We start from the raw sequence: 21,099 nt of genomic DNA, 5'->3' as shown, positions 1-21,099 counted from the left end.
CCGCGATAATTCGAAAATCGTAAAAAAGTGTATAAAGAGGTTTGAGATGTATGTATGAGACTAACCTAGATATTCAAAAATTTTCTTGTTAAGCCACGAAAATGAAGATCACATTTTTTTTATAAATTTAATATAATGGTAACGGTATTACACAATCAACAATAATTTGATAATTTATATCTAAAAATATTATGCACAAGCGAGTTTTAAAGAGACTTGAAAACCTCGTGACAAATTTGGATTTATTATACCTGAAAACAAAAATCAGGCATAATGAAAAAAGCCAATGTAGTCCCTAAGTTGATAAGCAGTTCCTCCTATCAACGCTAATATGCAGAAATATAGCGCCCTACACGCTTAACTATAGTAGAGATGCTAATAATTGTAATAAGAACAGCAGAAACAACAATAATAATAATAATTCTGCCCATTACCGAATAGGTTGAGAAATGACCGAGTTATTAGCGGTCAAAACCTATCACTTTTCCTAACGCTCCCTTTTCTTTGATTTTTTTGTGATGACTCCTTATTTTCGCTACTTTCTAGTGTGACGTCAAAAATGTTAGCTCGGAAAGGTTTTTAATAAAATTGAATAAACTTACCCTATTCCATTCTCTACGGCTATTTTCAGTCTGAAATCTACAGAGTTTAATGTACTTGGCTTCCACTTAAGAACTTCTGGACACATTCCAGCAACATACGGTTCCGTGGCAGGTTGAAATATTAATCCATCTGGCTCGTGAGCAAGCGTCTTAGCGAATTTCGGTGCCAATAACGCTCTTGCCTGTGTCACATCCCAGAATGCTTTATTTCTTATGCTGAATGGTTGGCGGTTTTGATCAATCAATCCTCGCTTCATTGCTTCAGTTCGAGGCCCTGAAAATAAAACATTTTTGGATTACCGCCATGCGATGTGACATTGGGCCACGGGGGTGAGAGATTATGCCAAAAACCAACAATGTTTGTTTATAAAAATAGATTAGTTCTATGCAAACTGATGGCTCAAATTCAAGATGGTTTGAAACATAACATATTTGTTCATAATGTGGAAAAGAACACACATAATATAAGCTAACAGTTTGACTTAAAAAAGGTTTCAAACTTTAGGGCTAAAAATAGTGGAAAAAACGCTGACAATAAATGTCGCATATAAACAAACCCAAACATGAAATTACATCAATTTTCTATTCTGAAGATAGATAAACTCTTCATTTACAATGTATTGAAAGGTTGTTAGGCGTTGGACGGCTTTTGATTACGAAAATAATTTTTTTCTAAACTTAGCACCTTCTGAGCTTTACGAAGTGAGATTATGCCAACCCGAATAAAAATATATGGCGAAAAAACATTAAATTTCACTGTTACAAACATTGAAAAACATCGAAAAACCACATTGAAACAGTGAAAATCTTTGTAAAAGTTACACTGAAGTTACCATGAATATCGCTGTTTTCACAGTAAATTTTAATGGAAACCGCCAATTTTACAGCGAATAAGGGGGTGATTAAGTGATGTAACACTAAATTTTTCGGCTTTTTCTCATACAAATAAAAACCAAAAACAGTAAAATTTATGGTACATTCACTATAAGTTTTACACTGTTTTACAACGAAGTTACAATGAAATTTAAGGTGAGTTCTGCAAAAAAATTGTAGGCTTTCGGATTATTAGGACAAAATAAAACCGGCTGATTAATTACGGTATTTCATGTTTTTGAAAAGATATGATGACAATGAATTTGATGGGCTCGAACTATTATGATTTTCGAGCCGCATTCATCGCTCATATTAGGAAAGTATTAGAGGTCAGTACAACTACATAAACAAATTCCGCTCTTTCCCATTCACGCCTTATCTCAATCTGTTAGATCCTATCGACTCTTTGTTTCATTACCGTCTTCTATCGTTCCCTTTGTCAATTGTAAAATCTACGACGTAGACGTAGAAACAACGAGGTTGGTCTATTTCATAGGAACGGAGCCTTTCCCCGAACACCCGCGTTAAGAATCGCGGCTAATATGTTAACAGACGAACAAGTAAGTCGCAAGCGCCTGCATAATGTCGTCGTCCCGTCAGTAAAACGAATTAGATTAAACTTCTCGATCGGTGGTTTCTACAGTAGACGGAGGAAGAGACACAATTTGTGTCTACAAATAACTCAACCTGCCAAGGATTGGACCTTAGATAGAGATTACTTCCTGCTTCTAAACAATTTGCATTGTTGCCGAATTATATGAAAAATTTTCCAAGAACGGTACAGTGAAGTTACAGCATAAAGTGTAGTAAACAATAAAATTCATTGTAATCGTAATGTTTTCACATTAATATGAAAAATGAAGTTACAGCATAAAGTGTTGTAAACAGTAAAATTCATAGTAACCGTAATGTTTTTACATTAATATTCGTTATGCATTTCTACCCGGGAAACTATAACGACCGGTTCGGCGAGGGGAATTCACATACACAAAAAAAAATTGCCAGTGTACATCAATACACTTGCATTTCTTACTGGGAAACACAATATTTTGACAATTTAGATTGCATTATCTTTTAAGGAGCAAATAGTATCGAAAGTCTGCTAAATAATTAAAGTTCATTTTTACTTTTTCTCTAGAAACAGATTCTTTAAATAAACACTTTAATATGAGCCGAATATGTTTTACCTTATATATACTGTCGGTTTTAAAGGTGAGTTTGATTGCGTGTCCTCTAGTTGCAGGATTTTGCACGAAGTAAATAATTAACTTCGTTGAATGATCAAATAAATAAGTCTACTTAGATTATACGTCCCTTTTAGGGCTGTCTAACCGGTAGTACCGGTAGTACCGAAACCGGTAATACCGGCCAATTTTTGGATACCGAAATACTGGTTTTGGAAAGGCAAAAAACCGGTATTTTCGGTATTTTCTAATCTGAACTAAATTTGATAGAAGATTAAAAAACTCTTAGGAAAACAAATTGGTGTTAATGCAGACGAGATTCTTTGACTACTAACAATGAAGTGAGTGAAATTGTGGATCAAATAACTATAGTTCTTGAACCCGTTTAAGGCACAGGAGAGCATCTTTGCTGTAAAAATGTTTTATTGTATAAGCCAGACGTCGCGTTTCAATTTATTTTTGAACAACTTGATATTTAAAAACCACAAAATTATTCGAAGCTCTCAAATAAACAATTTAGGAAACAAGTTCAGGGCCCAGAAACATCACTTACAATAGTACACTCAAGTCTCTTTTTACACGTTTTTTTACGATTTTTGAATTAACACGGTTTTTTTTATGATATTTTTTGAATTAACGCGGTTTTTTTTAAACGGTTTTTTGAATCAGCGCGATATTTATGTTTTCTGAATTTACACAGTATTTTTTCGATGGTTTTTAAATTATAATGTTTGTATATCGTTCGGAAATTTTCTAAGAAAAGCCAGTATATGAAGTACCAAGACCTGCTACGTCTAATACGTACATTCCCAGAATAGAATAGCGCAGAACAACGTAGGTCAGAGGGAATGGATATTACGAACCCCCTAAAACACACTCATATCAACAAAAAATCAACAATCAATCAACAAAAAACTATCAATTTTAGTCAACAAAAAACAGTAACAATGTCCAAAATTCTAACCGTAATAACCAGATCCTGTTAATTACAATTTTTCGCAACGGTGGCAGCGATCGGGCTCCTAGAGCGACGATGACGAACAGCAATAGCCACAGCAGACAACTAGTCCTTTAGTTCCAGGTTTCAGTCAGAAAACTTTCAGAAGTTAAACTTCCAGAAGGCGGTAATCTTCGCAAAACAACCTGTTCCGGCTGACGCGGTGCCAATCAGTGAGAAGCAGAACGCAGACCAATCATCGACAAGTATGACGCAATAATGATGCAATCACTTGCTATATAAGAAGCAGCAGCGATGCCTAAGTTTTAAGTTTTGTTTTAACCATCTACCTGTAAACATCATAAGCTATCAAAGGAAGAAAATAAACTGCACGTTGGTGCTGTACAAATTTGAAAACCCCTGTTTCTCACTTTAACAACTGCAATTTCGGAGCATCGTTACAAAGATCCTTTTAAGGGTCAATTTGAAGAGTAAATTCAACGATTGCTTCCGAAACGAATTTGTACACCGCCACTGCAGCGTGAACATAAAATTGGTCCAACCGAACCGGATCATTGCGCCGTTACCGCTCGCATATCGAAGCGAGTTACGATTGTGCCCTGTCACCACTCAAGTCGGAGTGTCTCTTGCAAGTTACAACGCTTGGGAGAAGTCGTTATCGTCATCCATGTTAAGTCCTGCAAGTCTGAAGCTTTTGTGAGGAATCTTCGCCACCATCGACATTCTTCTAAGCCACAAGGGCTTGAGAATGATTCCGTGCCAGTTCCGGCTGCCCATAGCAAATACGAGACGAGTTTCGATTGTGCCCTGACACCATTCATCGGAGTGTCTCCTGCAAGATACAACGCTTGGGAGAAATTGTGATCATCATCAATGTTACCAACCGCAAGTTTGAAGCTCTTGTGAGGAATTTACGCCGTCATCGACAGTTCGAGATTATTCTTCGAAAAAAGTGAAGTGAATGAACAGAAACTATCAAACTGAAGTGAGTGCTTACATATAAACGAACACTGTAGCAGCAGACAAAGGGAAAATTAAAGTGAACTTAAATTGATAAATATGCCCGTGATGCATTCGCCGTCGCATTCCGATAATGGGACGGATTCTGCACCGTTCTACGGCTTCGCCGAAGAGGAAACCAATGCAGATGCAGATGCAGCCGTGACGAAGGAATCTTTCGCCAGCGAAAACAAATCCAGCAGAAGCTGGTTCGTATCCAGAAGTCGTTACAATCTGAGTAGCCTCACAGCATAGCTCAACTCAGCGTAATGGCGAAGTGCTTGGCCTCAATCTACTCAGAGTTTAGTGAATTTCATAGCAAAGTCATGGCGCTTATTCCGGAAGAAGCAGTTGCTGACCAGGACGATATTTACGCTGCATTCGAAAATCTGCATAACGATGTTTCAACTGTTGTAGAAGAATTTATCCTAATGGCAAAGATTACAACCGCTACACCATCCTCACCCCAGGTGGTCATCCAACAGCAACCCTTAAAGGCCCCAATTCCCACCTTTGATGGATCATACTTCATGTGGCCAAAGTTCAAGGCCATATTTGAAGATTTAATGGCTAAGTCGGGAGATACAGACGCACTTAAACTGTATCACCTTGACAAAGCTCTTGTGGGTAATGCAGCAGGAATATTGGATGCTAGGGTTATGATAGAAGGCAACTATCAACAGGCTTGGGCAATACTAACGGAGCGCTTCGAAAATAAACGCGCAATAGTAGAGTGCCACATCGGTGGACTACTATCATTAAACAAAATGTCGTCGGAATCGAACAAGGAATTGCGTGCTCTGTTGGATGAAGTTACTCGTCATGTTGAAAGCTTACGCTACCTTGAGCAACCGATTCAAGGTGTATCAGAACACATCATCGTTTACTTAATCACTAACGCTCTGGACAAAACAACTCGCAAGTCTTGGGAATCAGTACAAAAAAAGGGTGAAATTCCGGAATACGAACCAACAATGAAGTTCCTACGATCGAGATGCCAAATCCTTGAAAATTGCGAGGCAACATTTCAAGGTCGAATTCCAACTGCCAAGCCAATGCAAAGTCAGTCGTTAAGGATAAACCCACAGAAGAGTCATGCAGCCGTAGCCGACGATTCTACCACGAAACCCACTTGTGACATCTGTAGTGGTCCTCATCGAACCTTTCAATGTCCATCTTTAAACAAGCTTACGCCAGCTGAAAGAAGTGAGAAAATTAAGGTTGCAAAACTCTGCTACAATTGTTTACGTAAGGATCATCAGTCCAAAGAGTGTCTATCCGGACAGTATTGCAAGAAATGTCAGCGCCGGCACCACACAATGCTTCATGAAGATAGTGTTACAATGCCAAGAGTCGAAGTGAATGTGTCAGCATCAAGCAAAACTGAAGAATCCCATGCTCGAGCGAGTTCGTCGCAGGCTAACCAAGCACTGCAAGAAACTTCGTCCGTTTCTACGGCCTGCAATTGTGTAAGAGCAGCCAAAACTGTACTGTTGCTCACAGCAGTGGTCAATGCTATTGACAAAAATGGTCAGTTACATCCCTGTCGAGTTCTTTTGGATAGTGGTTCCCAAGTGAACTTTGTGGCAGAGAGAATGGCTAATCTTCTGAATTTAGCTAAGATGCCTGCCAATGTTTCTATAACTGGTATTAACGCTTTGCGTTCTCTTGCTCGCGAGAAGGTTTTGTTAAGGTTTCGGTCCCGCGTATCGACCTTTCATGCTAACCTTGAGTGTTTAGTCACACCTAAGGTGACTGGAGCCATACCAACTTCCGAGATTGATGTCAGCCAATGGAAATTTCCCGAAGGATTAATTCTCGCTGATCCCGAATTTCACAAACCAGGTCGTGTGGACATGTTGATAGGCGCAGAGCTTTTTTTCGACGTGTTTAAACCGGGCCAGCTCAAATTAGCAGACAACCTCCCACAATTACGTGACAGCCACTTAGGGTGGATCGTGTCGGGTGTAGTGGATGAGCCATTCATATCCAATCCAACTCCTCAACATTGCAATATTGCAACCATTGATGAAGTGGAGAATTCAATACAACGTTTCTGGCAGGTGGAGGAGGTTCCAGATGCACCTGTAATTTCCGACGAAGAACATGAATGTGAAGCTCACTTTCGATCTACATATAAGCGTGATTCGACAGGAAGATTTATAGTAAAACTGCCATTTAAGGAAAACCTTTCCAAGCTTGACGACTGCCGTGAATTAGCCTTGAAGAGGTTTTTAATGCTAGAACAACGACTTCAGCGCAATCCCGACCTATATCAACAATATCGTGATTTTATGCGGGAGTATGAGGTGCTTCGACATTGCCACGAAATAAACATAGCCGATGATCCTCCCGATCAGACTAACTACTACATGCCGCATCACGCGGTGTTACGGCCATCTAGTTCCAGTACGAGGTGCCGGGTCGTGTTTGACGCCAGTGCCAAGACCTCTTCATCTACCCTATCCTTAAATGAGGTTTTGCGAGTCGGTCCAGTGATACAGGCCGATCTCTATTCTATAATACTAAGGTTCCGCAAACACCAGGTGGCATTTTCAGCGGATGTTTCAAAAATGTATCGCCAAATTCAAGTTTCACCAGGAGACACACACTTCCAGCGGATCTTCTGGAGAGAAGGGCCGTCTTAACCGATACGAGTGATAGAATTGAACTCCGTTACATACGGAACAGCATCGGCGCCCTATCAAGCGACTCGCTGTTTGATGCGACTAGCCGAAGATGAAGGAGATCGTTTTCCAGTTACTGCCCGAATCATTAAGCAAGAGGTCTATATGGACGACATTTTATCGGGCGCTGAGACTCTCGAAGAAGCCATCGAAAGTCAAATTCAACTCAAATCGCTACTTGCAAGTGGAGGCTTCCCGATACATAAGTGGTGTTCCAATTCACAAGAGTTTTTGGAAAACGTGCCGCCAGAAGAACGAGAGAAACAGAGTTCATTGAAGGAATGCGGACCAAACAATGTGATTAAGATACTTGGTCTTCTATGGGATTCCACAGCTGATACGTTTTTAATTGCCAATCAGGCCGATGTAGCACCACAAACCAGCGAACCCGTGACCAAGCGGAAGATCTATGCCGCGATTGCCAAATTCTACGATCCAATTGGAATTTTCTCACCAAGCATCGTTCTAGCGAAATTATTGGCGCAAAGCTTGTGGAAATTAAAGGTTGGATGGGATGAACCTATTGATGAAGTGGTGGCGCAACAGTGGAGAAAGTTGGCGCATTGAAGCAGATTGAAGTTCCGAGGTGCTTCACGTTGCGAAATGCCATTTACTATGAGTTACACGGATTTTCGGATGCCTCTGCTGTAGCATACGGATGCTGCATATATTTGTGAAGTATTTTCGCTGACGGATCAGCGAAAATGAGACTCCTAACAAGTAAATCCAAATTGGCGCCGTTGGAAGATATGACTATCCCAAGGAAGGAATTATGCGCTGCACGTCTACTCGCACGAATGTTGCAGAAGGTAATTTCAGCTTTGGAGATGCAATTTAATGAAATCGTTTTGTGGTGCGATAGTACGATTGTCCTGGCATGGATAAAAAAACCTCTCAATCAGTTACAAGTGTTCGTGAAAAATCGTGTTGCTGAGATCCAGTCGCTAACAGTTAATTACCAATGGAAGTACATTCGTTCCCAACAAAACACCGCAGATATAGTGTCACGCGGCCAACTGCCCGAGGAGCTTACAAACAACAATCTCTGGTGAAACGGACCCGAATTTCTCGCTGACTCATCGTATTTCACCGAAGAACCGGAGAGGGTGTTAGATGAAAATCTCCCTGAAATGAAATTAGTCATCGCCATGCCAGCAGTAAATATGGACCCTTTCCCATTTTTTTACAAGCATAGCAGTTTTCGACGAGTTCAGAGGATTATGGGTTATATTCTGCGTTTCATAGGAAACTGTCGTAAAACTCTTCAACAGGAGCGCTGTAGTAGGAGTCTGTCGGTTAGTGAGCTGCGCCATTCTTCTGAAATCATCATCCACGTCATTCAAATCAAACACCTGCGTGACGAAATTCATCGGGTTATAAACAACCAACCTTGTAAGGTTCTCGACAGCCTTGCACCGTTTTATCAAGATGGACTTCTACGAGTTGGTGGTCGACTAAAGCATTCCAGATTATCATTCCCGGTACGACATCCTATTGTTCTCCCTAATAAGGACCCTGTTGCGAACAGCCCCTACCGCAGCAGACACCAAGTGTTAGCAACACTGCCGCGGAAGTTGACAGCGATCGGAAATGTCATCAGAGTCGAAAATGTCATCACGGAAAAGATAGATGAAGATGAACGTTAAAGACGGAAAGTGCCATAGTGGAAAGTTAAAGCGAAAGATTGGAATTTAGAAGTGTAGAAGGTGAAAAATATTTGGATAGATAGATAGTGTAATTGGAGTTATATAGGAAGTGGGAGACTGATAGAACGCGAAAAGCGTAAAGTAATAAAATGCTAAAATTGATGATTGAAGCTAAACTTAAATTAATAAAGCTTAAAATCTAATATCACAGAATTTATCACAGGTCGATTTCTTAGAAATTATAAAGGTTCTTAGAAATTATAAAGGGTAGATTGAAATAAAGGTGGAAGATTAGAAAGGAAATTTAAGTACGGAAGTACGGAAAGTGTAAGTTATAAAAATAGTAAATAACACCCAACAATATCTAATAAAACACAAAACAATTATCACAGGCATCGAACAAGATTCGTAGGGACACGTGGAGGATAATTAAACGTGGAATTTTACAAGAACACTAAATATGTAAGCTAACAGTGAAGTATGTAACAAACAAAATTAAAATAAATATTTTTCTAGCTTTGATCTGCTACCTAGCTGATCCAAAGGGGTGTTCTTTCCCGGAATAACCGAACAAAATCAAAGATATTTACGGAAGACATAACCTCAAAGGATGGAGGGAGACTCGTCTGATAAAAATTGTATGCTGTGTCAAGAACCGGATCATCGTGATGACATGGTACAATGTGATACCTGTCAGCTATGGGCTCATTATTGTTGTGCTGGAGTGACAGCTGAAATTGAAAATCACGACTGGAACTGCGTAAAGTGTTCCAACCAGTTGCGAGTAGCGAAAGGCACGGGGAAGTCCGCGAAGAAATCCGTTGGCCCCAAGAGGACAGGGTCAAAGAGTGAGGGAGGATCAAATCGTAGTTCTGCATCGGTGTTAGAGCTGTCCATTCAGCAATTAGAAGAAGAACAAGATGCGTTGGAGAGAGATTTAGAGGCTGATCGACTGGTCCGGCAAAAGCGTTTGGAAATGAATCGAACCCTTCAGGAAAAACGGTTGCGACAAGAAAGGGAATTTCGCGAGTTGGAGCTTAGGCAGGAACGCGAACTAAGGGCACAGAAACTAGCGCAAGAGCAGGAGATTTTGGAAAAACGATTAGAAGAGGAATCTTTATTTTTGCAAAAGCAACAAGCTTTACGAGAGATGTTTGAAAGGAAAATGGATTTGCTTAGGAACGAACCGCATGTAGATGGTAAAGGCTACGAGGAAGAAAAGAATCAGACGACAGATTTATCGAAAAAGAAGGTCCAAAATTGGTTGAATGCGAACGGAGGCGAGGAAGCAGGCCTACGGTCATCGGCAGGTGAACATAGCGGTATAAACGAAAAAAAATCGAAAAAGGAGAAAATGTCAACGTTGGAAACGGTATTAGAAAAATTGCGAGATGTGCCAGTTTCGGACATGAGCGACGCTGGAAGCGAAAATGAAAGCCAAACAGGCGACCTGAACCAGTTGAAGATTATTACGAAGCTACTTCAAAGGAACAGAAAAGGAGGAGAGCAAGGGCCAGCGAAAGGTCACGGGCCGGGGACCGGTCGCGATGGACCTACTAAGGAACAACTGGCTGCCAGGCAGGCGGTATGCAAACACTTACCGATATTCAAGGGAGAGCCGGAAATTTGGCCACTATTTTACAGTAGCTTCGAATATACCACAAAGGCCTGCGGATTCTCAAATCTGGATAATTTGAAACGCTTGCAAGATAGTTTGCAAGGTGGAACCTTGGAAGCCGTGCGAAGTAGATTGATATTGCCGAAATCAGTACCGGACGTGATGAAGGATTTGAAAGATTTGTTTGGCAAACCAGAGAAACTTCTTAAAAGTTTGCTTCAAAAGGTCCGTAGCGCCCAATCGCCGAGGGCTGACCGACTAAACACGTTCATTCACTTTGGAATAACGGTCAAACAATTGTGTGACCATTTAGAGGCAGCTAGATTAGAAGAGCACCTGAACAACCCCATGTTAGTTCAAGAGTTGGTGGACAAACTGCCACCCAGTTATAAACTAGATTGGGTACGTTTTAAACGAACTACAGAAGGTACACCTTTGTGCACCTTTACCAATTTCATGAATAGTATAGTGTCAGATGTCTCCGAAGTTAGCGAGCTTACCTCGCTTGATATGACTGATCGAGCCAGTCAAGGGAATCAGAAGAAAAAGGAGTACGTCCATGTGCATGCGTCGTCTAGCAAAAATGATTCATCCTCGACGGCATGTTGGCTGTGCAAGAGAGCAGACCACAAAATAAAATTTTGCGAAGAATTCAAACGACTCAACGTGTCGGATCGCTTTAAAGTTGTAAACAAATATAAATTGTGCCATCAATGTTTAAACAACCATGGAAAAAGCCGTTGTAATTCGAAGTTCAGATGCACAGTGGGCAACTGCTAGCAGAATCACCATCCGCTATTGCACCGCGCGGTAGAAACGGTTCAGGTAATGAAAGCAGAGAATGTGCTTCACCATGGCCATCGTTCTGTTCTATTCCGAATGCTGCCAGTGACTATACATGCTAGCGATGTCAGTTTGAACGTCCTAGCGTTTCTAGACGAAGGGTCGTCCGTTACGCTGATTCAAAATGAAATAGTAAACAGACTTGAGTTGCTAGGCGAGAGAGAACCTTTAGTGGTAACTTGGACAGGAAACGTGAAGCGGTATGAAGATCAGTCAAGAAAGGTTAACTTAACGATCTCAGCGAGAGGATCCAGCAGAAGAATGTCAGTACACAACGCTCGCACAGTGGAACAGCTCGTGTTGCCGAAGCAAGGTGCGAAATTTCAGGATATAATTCGGCAGTATCCGCACTTGAGGGATTTACCTGTAACGGACCAAGAACTAGAAGAGTCTAAGATAATGCTAGGCCTGGATAACTTACACGTGTTTGCTCCTGTAGAATCTAGAATTGGTCAGCCTGGTGAACCGATTGGCGTTCGATGTGCGTTGGGGTGGGCAATTTATGGTCCACAATCAAAAAGGCGGATGGAACATGCTTATGTGAACGTGCACGACGACATTGCGGTCAGTAATCAGGATATTTTTGATTTGATTAAGGGCCAGTATACTTTAGAAGAATCAGACATCGCTTACGACGTACCTGAATCTGCTGAAGATGCACGGGCCCGAGAGATTTTGCGGGCGACTACGGTTAGAATCGGAAATCGATTCGAAACAGGACTCCTTTGGCGGTACGACGTGCGTAATTTCCCTGACAGTTACCCGATGGCAGTTAAGCGGTTGAAGGCACTGGAAAGGAAATTGTACAAAAATCCGAATCTGAAGCAGAGTGTAGATCGCCAAATCGAGGAATACGTTGAAAAGGGTTATGCCCACAGGATAACGAACGAAGAGCAGACGAAATCGAGTTCCGCTGCCATTTGGTATCTTCCGTTAAATGTGGTATTAAATCCACGTAAACCAAACAAAATACGTTTGGTATGGGACGCGGCAGCATTGGTCAACGGTGTGTCACTAAATTCCGAGCTCCTGACAGGCCCCGACATGCTAACGAGTCTCCCAGCAGTTATTCAACGCTTCAGAGAAAAACGCTTCGCCTATGGAGGCGATATAAAGGAGATGTACCACCAGCTCCGTATCAGATCTCTAGACAAGCAGGCGCAACGCTTTCTGTACCGCTTTAAAGACGAGCCGCCACAAATTTTTGTTATGGACGTTGCTACGTTTGGGGCGACCTGCTCCCCCTGTTCGGCACAGTTCATAAAGAACTTGAATGCCGAGGAACATTCAAATCAATACCCGGAGGCAGCAGCCGCAATCATCTCCAAGCACTACGTCGATGATTATCTCGACAGTGCCGACACAGTAGGGGAAGCAATAGAGCGCGCAGAACAGGTGAAGTTGATTCATGCCAACGGCGGATTCGAGATTGGGAAATGGGTATCAAATTCCGAAGAATTTCTGCGGGCGCTGGGAGAACGAAATGGAGATCAGTCAGTTCATCTGCATAAAGATAAAACGACCGATAAAGAGCGAGTATTAGGAATAATTTGGGACAGTAAGGGAGATGTTTTTTCTTTTTCTACGACTCCGAGAGCAGATATTGGGTTAATATTCTCGAGTCGAGAACGGCCTACCAAGCGATTGGTCCTCAGTAGCGTAATGTCAATGTTTGACCCCCTAGGTCTTCTTTGTCCATTCACGATTGTTGGAAGAATACTGGTACAAGATCTGTGGAGGACAGGCTTAGAGTGGGATGAATCTCTTAATGATGAGTCGTACGAGAAATGGAAACAGTGGGTCGAGCTACTACCAGAAGTTAGTGCAATTAGGGTGCCAAGGAGCTACTTCGGAATGGCTACCTCGGACCAGTTCGGAAACCTTCAAGTACACGTGTTCACTGATGCCAGTGAAAAGGCGTACGGATGTGTCGCCTACTTCCGTGTCGAAATTAACGGTGAAGCACGGTGCGCGCTGGTAATGAGCAAAAGCAAAGTGGCCACACTTAAACAGCTGACCATCCCAAGATTAGAGCTACAAGCGGCGGTACTCAGAGCTAGAATGGCCCAATCGATTAGGCGCAATCACAGTCTCGATGTGAAGCAGCAGTATTTTTGGTCCGACTCGCGCAACGTATTATCTTGGATAAAATCAGACCAACGACGCTACCGGCCATTCGTGGGATTTCGTATCGGAGAAATTATTAGTCTAACTAATGCTTCAGAGTGGCGCTGGGTTCCTTCGAGATTTAATGAGGCGGATTGCGTGACAAAGTGGAAGCAAGGGTGGAAGTTACATTCGGAGAGTTCGTGGTTCACAGGTGCAGATTTCTTGTGGCGCAAAGAAGAGGAAGAAGCCAGCACAGCCAGAGGTAAAAGCAAACGTTAGTGAAGAGTTACGATCTTATCTATTGATTCACGACATAGCATTGCCAGAATCTGTACTCGACGTAAATAAAATTTCGAAATATACTGTTGTTGTTCGGACTATGGCTTGCGTATTGAGATTTATAAGTAACTGTAAAAGGTCGCACAAAGGTGACCCCATTGAGGTGCTGAAAGCAACAGTAGGCCAGCAGAAAATGCTCGTACAACAAAATAAACCCAAAATACGTTTACCTTTGACACAAGATGAATTGTTAAAAGCAGAAACTTGTCTTTTCAAAATGGTTCAAGCAGAGACATACGGTGGAGATCTAAAAGTATTATTGCATAACAAGGATAACCCAGCCTCTCAGTGGCTAACAGTAGATGTCACAAGTCCTTTGTACAAACTAGCACCGTTGATCGACGAATACGGATTAGTGCGTATGGAGGGAAGGACGAATAATGCTCAGTTTCTACCATTTGATCTACGTTTCCCGATAATATTACCAAAGGAGCACCCTCTGACAGTAAAATTAATTCAGCACTATCACGAAAAATTCGGTCATGGTTATAGGGAAACTGTGAAAAACGAACTCAGACAACGCTTTTATATTTCAGCGTTAAGCAGAATGGTCCAGAGGGTAGCGAAAGAGTGCATGTGGTGTAAGGTCAAACGTAACCGTCCACGCACCCCGCGTATGGCACCTTTACCCATCCAAAGATTGATTCCATACCAACGCCCATTTACCTTTGTCGGAATCGACTATTTGGGGCCCTTTGAGGTATCCATTGGTAGACGGAAGGAAAAACGCTGGATCGTGTTGTTTACCTGCATGGTAGTGAGAGCTATTCATCTCGAGGTGGCCCACAGTTTAACAACCCAAGCATGCCTTATGGCTTTGAGAAGATTCATTTGTCGCCGTGGACCTCCGTTAGAATTCTTCTCAGATAACGGAACGAATCTGAAAGGGGCGAGTAAAGAATTAGAAAAATTAATATGCGAAATAAATGAAGATTGTGGTAGCGAGTTAACAACTGCTCGAACAAAATGGAACTTTAATCCCCCCGCCGCTCCTCATATGGGGGGCGTATGGGAGCGCTTGGTGAGATCTACGAAGGAGGTTTTAGCTGTAATCGACGACGGGCGGAAATTGACCGATGAAATTCTGTTGACTTCTACTTGCGAGGCAGAAGACATGATTAATGCGCGGCCTTTAACATATGTATCCCAGGAGGCCGACGAAGTGGATACGCTAACCCCTAACCACTTCCTTAGGGGAGTAGCGCCCAACGAACCTTTGTTAACACCTTCGCCACCTACATCTGGCGAAGCTCTTCGTGACAATTATCACCGATCCCAGCAACTTGCGACAGAGATGTGGAATAGATGGATCAAAGAATACGTTCCATCAGTCAACCGGCGAACCAAATGGTATGGAGAAGCAAAACCGCTACAAGCAGGAGACTTAGTTTATATAGTGGAGGGGACTAAACGAAAACTTTGGGTGCGCGGAATAGTCCAAGAACCTATTGTGGCCAGCGACGGACGGGTTCGTCAGGCTTGGATCCGTACAAGCAGTGGAGTTTTTAAGAGAGCAACGGCGGTGTTGGCTGTTCTAGAAATAGATGACGGTAATACTGTCTTGAATCCAAGTTCAGATCCAGAGTTACGGGCCGGGGAAGTGTTGCGAACAGCCCCTACCGCAGCAGACACCAAGTGTTAGCAACACTGCCGCGGAAGTTGACAGCGATCGGAAATGTCATCAGAGTCGAAAATGTCATCACGGAAAAGATAGATGAAGATGAACGTTAAAGACGGAAAGTGCCATAGTGGAAAGTTAAAGCGAAAGATTGGAATTTAGAAGTGTAGAAGGTGAAAAATATTTTGATAGATAGATAGTGTAATTGGAGTTATATAGGAAGTGGGAGACTGATAGAACGCGAAAAGCGTAAGGTAATAAAATGCTAAAATTGATGATTGAAGCTAAACTTAAATTAATAAAGCTTAAAATCTAATATCACAGGTCGATTTCTTAGAAATTATAAAGGTTCTTAGAAATTATAAAGGGTAGATTGAAATAAAGGTGGAAGATTAGAAAGGAAATTTAAGTACGGAAGTACGGAAAGTGTAAGTTATAAAAATAGTAAATAACACCCAACAATATCTAATAAAACACAAAACAATTATCACAGGCATCGAACAAGATTCGTAGGGACACGTGGAGGATAATTAAACGTGGAATTTTACAAGAACACTAAATATGTAAGCTAACAGTGAAGTATGTAACAAACAAAATTAAAATAAATATTTTTCTAGCTTTGATCTGCTACCTAGCTGATCCAAAGGGGTGTTCTTTCCCGGAATAACCGAACAGACCCACTTGTGCGAAATTTGATCCGGGAAATGCATGTTGAAATGCTGCACCTAGGCCAATCTGGTTTGATGAATGCAATGAGGCAACGTTATTGGCTGCTTAATGCGCGATCCACCATCAGAATGTTTATACGCGGTTGCGTAAAATGTTTTAAAACGAATCCAGTCGGCTCAGCACAGCTTATGGGCAACCTACCCTCTGCCAGAGTTATACCTGCGGAACCATTTTCTGTAACCGGGATAGATTACGCCGGTCCTATTTGGCTCAAGCAAGGGTCACGACGACATCCAGTACTTGTAAAAAGTTACATAGCCGTTTTTGTCTGCATGACCACCAAGGCTGTCCACTTGGAAGCGGTTTCGGACCTCAGCATGGATGCATTTTTAGCAGCTCTAAGGCGATTCATAGGTCGAAGAGGCAACATTGAGCAGCTGCACTCCGACAATGCAACAAATTTTCGCGGTGCGAAACACGAGCTAAATAAATTATATTTACAGTTCCAGAGCCAGCAGGACATTGGACGTGTTGAAGAATTCTGCAAACGTCGTGAAATTAATTGGCATTTCATCCCAGCCAATGCACCTGAATTTGGCGGTTTATGGGAAGCCGCGGTAAAGTCGGCAAAAACCCATTTAAAACGTATTGTAGGCAATACTAAGCTTACTTTCGAAGAGCTTGTTACTATGTTGGTGGACATAGAGGCTGTCCTCAATTCCCGACCTCTTTGCAGTATCTCGAACGACCCGAACGATCCCATGGTGATTACTCCTGGCCATTATTTGATCGGACGTCCTTTAACTGCTTTACCTGAAACATCCCTCAAGGACATCAAGATGGGACGGTTAGATCGATGGCAACACCTGAAACTAATGCGCGAACAATTTTGGCGAGTGTGGAGTAACGAATACCTTAATACTTTGCAGCCTCGCAAAAAGAATCAACGTATAGAGCCAAACATTAGAGTTGGGATGATAGTTCTACTGCGAGACATCAATCGAGATCCACTCGAATGGAAAATGGGTCGTATAACAGCAGTTTTTCCAGGTGACGACGGTTTGGTCAGAGCGGTTGACGTCACCATCGCTGGTTCTAAGTACAGGCGTCCTATCAACAAAATCTGTGTCCTGCCTATTGAAGATAACCGAGAATTTCTGAAATCTGTTGATACGATGTCTCAACGCGGGGAGGATGTTCCGGCTGACGCGGTGCCAATCAGTGAGAAGCAGAACGCAGACCAATCATCGACAAGTATGACGCAATAATGATGCAATCACTTGCTATATAAGAAGCAGCAGCGGTGCCTAAGTTTTAAGTTTTGTTTTAACCATCTACCTGTAAACGTCATAAGCTATCAAAGGAAGAAAATAAACTGCACGTTGGTGCTGTACAAATTTGAAAACCCCTGTTTCTCACTTTAACAACTGCAATTTCGGAGCATCGTTACAAAGATCCTTTTAAGGGTCAATTTGAAGAGTAAATTCAACGATTGCTTCCGAAACGAATTTGTACACCGCCACTGCAGCGTGAACACAACCACAAAATCTTCCAGCACAAAAACTACACACGTGAGTGAACAGAAGAAAACTTTAATATAAAACTGCAGATCAGAGGTCTTTTGTTCAACGCCAGTGTCGATTTATTAGGTGTGCAGCGAACGTCATCGTTTTGGCATACCGGGCAATACGGAGTTTTGTACCATTCATACTCGCATTGCTACTTCGCTTTGTGCTGTTTACTTATAGAGATTCTTTACAGATCAGTCGCATACACAAAATACTGCCACGAAATCAAGCGAGGTACGCTGGCACCGTGTTGTTGGTGTGGTGTTACGATCACAGCACATTCGTAAAGCATTTTGCACAAGAACATGTGACGGTAATCATCGCACTCAAGCTGCAGCGAAAGAAGGGAATGTATCCTTGCTGAATTATAACGTCTTGGGTATGTACTTTTTGTGGCTTTTTGGTTAGCGGCATCGACAGGAGTCCCAAACAACCGAGTTCGATTATCAATCGAGCAGAAGTGATTTTTCGGGCTGGAGTTTTTCACTTGTTTTTTTACAGATATAGAGTAGAAATTTTAATTAATTTTGGTTATTTGCTACCAATAATTGAATTATGCATTATGCAACTGTAACAAATAACACAGTTTTGTGTTCCTACTACCACTTTTTAGATAGTAGGAACACAAAACTTCGCATCTAATTACACGTAAATTCATTTAAGACTGTACGAAACTATTTCGTGGTAGAAAACAACGAAAGGAATTAGTACATTTTATGCGTACATTTTAACTTTTATGTACTGATACAAGATTTTACATTTTTACGACGATTTTGGAATTAACACGGTTTTTTTACAACAATTTTTGAATTACACGGTTTTTTACAACAATTTTCGATTTAACACGGTTTTTTTTTACAATTTTTGAATTAACGCGGTTTTTTTTTAAACGGTTTTTTTACACGGCACGTATCCCCCGTATAAAAAAAAGACTTGAGTGTATGTTGTTTTTTAACTATGAATTAATGAAGCTTCAGTTTTAACTGAAGCAGCGCCGCTTCATTTCAAAATTGGCTTCAATCAGCGTCATTGAACCGATTTTTAGTTCATCATGACGACCGGTTTTAATGTTTCATTTGTATTTCTCTATCAAAGGCCAGCCACTTTGAATTCAATTGAATTGATTTTGAGTAACATGTCCTACCATTTAACGCATATTATGATTAAACTAAACTCTGCCCGTCGAGCAAGTGTGGGTGATGGTAAAGCTTGCAGACCGAAGGCTGTTCTTGTGTGCACTGTATCTGCCTCCTGATCGCATCCGCGATCCCGTTATTTTGAATGCTCATATGAATTCAGTTACTGCAATAGCTTCAATGGCGTCTCCAGTAGACGAGATAATAGTTATGGGCGATTTCAACCTGCCTGGGTTAAAGTGGTGCGGACGAGGCAATGGTTTCATGTACGTTGACTCTAGCTCGTCGTCTCTATCCCCACTCACAAACGAGTTACTCGACTGCTACAGCACTGCCACCATGAACAAGTTAACAACATTGCTAACGAAAACGGTCGCTTTCTCGATTTATGCTTTGCTAGTGTGCAAGTTCAGGCTCCCGAAATAGCGATGGCTCCTTCCCCTCTAGTTAAGGATGTTCCACATCATCCACCTTTGCTGGTTACTATCCGTCAACAAATACGTCTTGACGTGACTAGTGCACCACCGATCGTCTACTATGATTTCGCCCGTGCGGACTGCCCGAGGGAAATCCAAAGAACCCTGACTAGCATCAATTGGGATGCAGTTTTGGACAAGGATGATGTTAATTCTGCCGCAATGACTTTCTCCAACATCCTGAACAACGCTATCGATCGACATGTCCCAAAAAGAACCATGCCCGCTCTGAAGCAGATACCCAGGGTAAACGCTATGTTACGACGTCTGAAATCCGAGAGAAAGACCGCTCTCAAGAAATTTTCAAAATATCGAACGTTGCCACTCCGTAACCACTACTTGTCGATCAACACGCGTTACAAACGATTGAGTCGCTCCTGTTTCCGGAATTACCTGAGCAACATCGGACGTAGACTGAAAAGGAATCCCAAATCCTTTTGGAAGCACGTCAACGAACAGCGGAAGGACAACGGGCTTCTTTCGGTAATGTTCCTGGGTAGTGAAACTGCCAGTAACACAGAACAGATTTCCCAACTATTCGCGCGGAAATTCTCCAGCGTATTTACTGACGAAAGATTGACAAGAGAAGAAATTTCCGCAGCCATCCAGTGCGTCCCCGTACTTAGCAATTGCTTAACTCACCTTTCCATCGACGACGCGATGGTCATATCAGCCGCCGCGAAGCTAAAATCCTCTCGTTCTTCTGGACCGGATGGTATTCCGTCTGTTCTGCTGAAACAGTGTATCAACGTCTTGGCTGCTCCGATGAGCCACCTGTTCAGTTTATCAATCAGTACAGGTGTCTTCCCAACAATATGGAAATCGGCATACATGTTTCCTGTTCATAAAAAGGGGAATAGGAGAAATGTGAATAACTATCGCGGCATCTCTGCACTAAACTCAATATCAAAACTGTTCGAGCTTGTTGTGTATGCACCTGTATTTGCATTCTTTAAGCAATATGTCGTAGACGATCAACACGGCTTTATGCCCCAGCGGTCCACGACAACCAATCTTCTAACTCTTACGTCCGACGTGATAAAAAGTTTCGACGACCGGTCGCAGACGGACGTTATTTCCACGGATCTTTCCGCTGCTTTCGACAAATTGAACCATCGAATCGCCATCGCCAAACTGGACAAACTCGGAATCGGAGGCTCGCGTTGCTACGATGGTTTAATTCCTACCTCTCCGATCGCCACCTAGAAGTTAGTATCGACGGGTTCACCTCCAGACCTTTCACTGCTAGTTCTGGAATTCCACAAGGTAGCCATCTCGGACCTTTGGTTTTCCTCATCTACTTCAACGATGTCAACTTCCTGCTTAAATGCCCGCGACTCTCTTTTGCCGACGATCTGAAGCTGTATGCTAAAGTCGATAGTCCGTCCGACCCCGCGTTCCTGCAAGAGCAGCTGCTGATTTTTGCAAAATGGTGCACAGACAACCGCATGCTGCTAAATTCCGACAAATGTGAAATAATTACATTCTCAAGGAAATTGAACCCTCTCGTTTTCGACTACATTCTATCAGACGTGCATCTACGCCGCGAAAATTGTGTTAAGGACTTGGGAATACTGCTTGACTCTAAGCTCGACTTCAAACAGCACATCGCATATATTGTCGATAAGGCCTGCAGGAATCTGGGATTTATAATGCGGATCGCCAAGAACTTCAACGACATCTACTGCCTCAAAGCTCTCTACTGTGCTCTTGTCCGGTCCAACCTTGAGTACTGTGCTCCTGTGTGGAGTCCGTACTACCAAAATGGAGTTGA

The 21,099-nt window shown here is 42.2% G+C and overlaps 1 protein-coding gene across 1 annotated transcript in view; it reads right to left on the bottom strand.

Annotated features, from left to right (window-relative positions):
- Positions 1-21,099, bottom strand: part of LOC128737353 (mRNA-capping enzyme) — a 123,517-nt gene that overhangs the window by 78,398 nt on the left and 24,020 nt on the right. The window contains exon 5 of the mRNA XM_053831979.1: positions 603-876. Coding sequence (XP_053687954.1) covers positions 603-876 — 274 coding nt within the window. The remainder of the gene's footprint in view (positions 1-602; positions 877-21,099) is intronic.

This window comes from Sabethes cyaneus, chromosome 1 (genome assembly GCF_943734655.1).
Source record: "Sabethes cyaneus chromosome 1, idSabCyanKW18_F2, whole genome shotgun sequence".
NCBI lineage: Eukaryota > Metazoa > Arthropoda > Insecta > Diptera > Culicidae > Sabethes > Sabethes cyaneus.
Note: the sequence above shows the minus strand (reverse complement) of the source record. Positions and strands in the feature narration are given on the sequence as shown.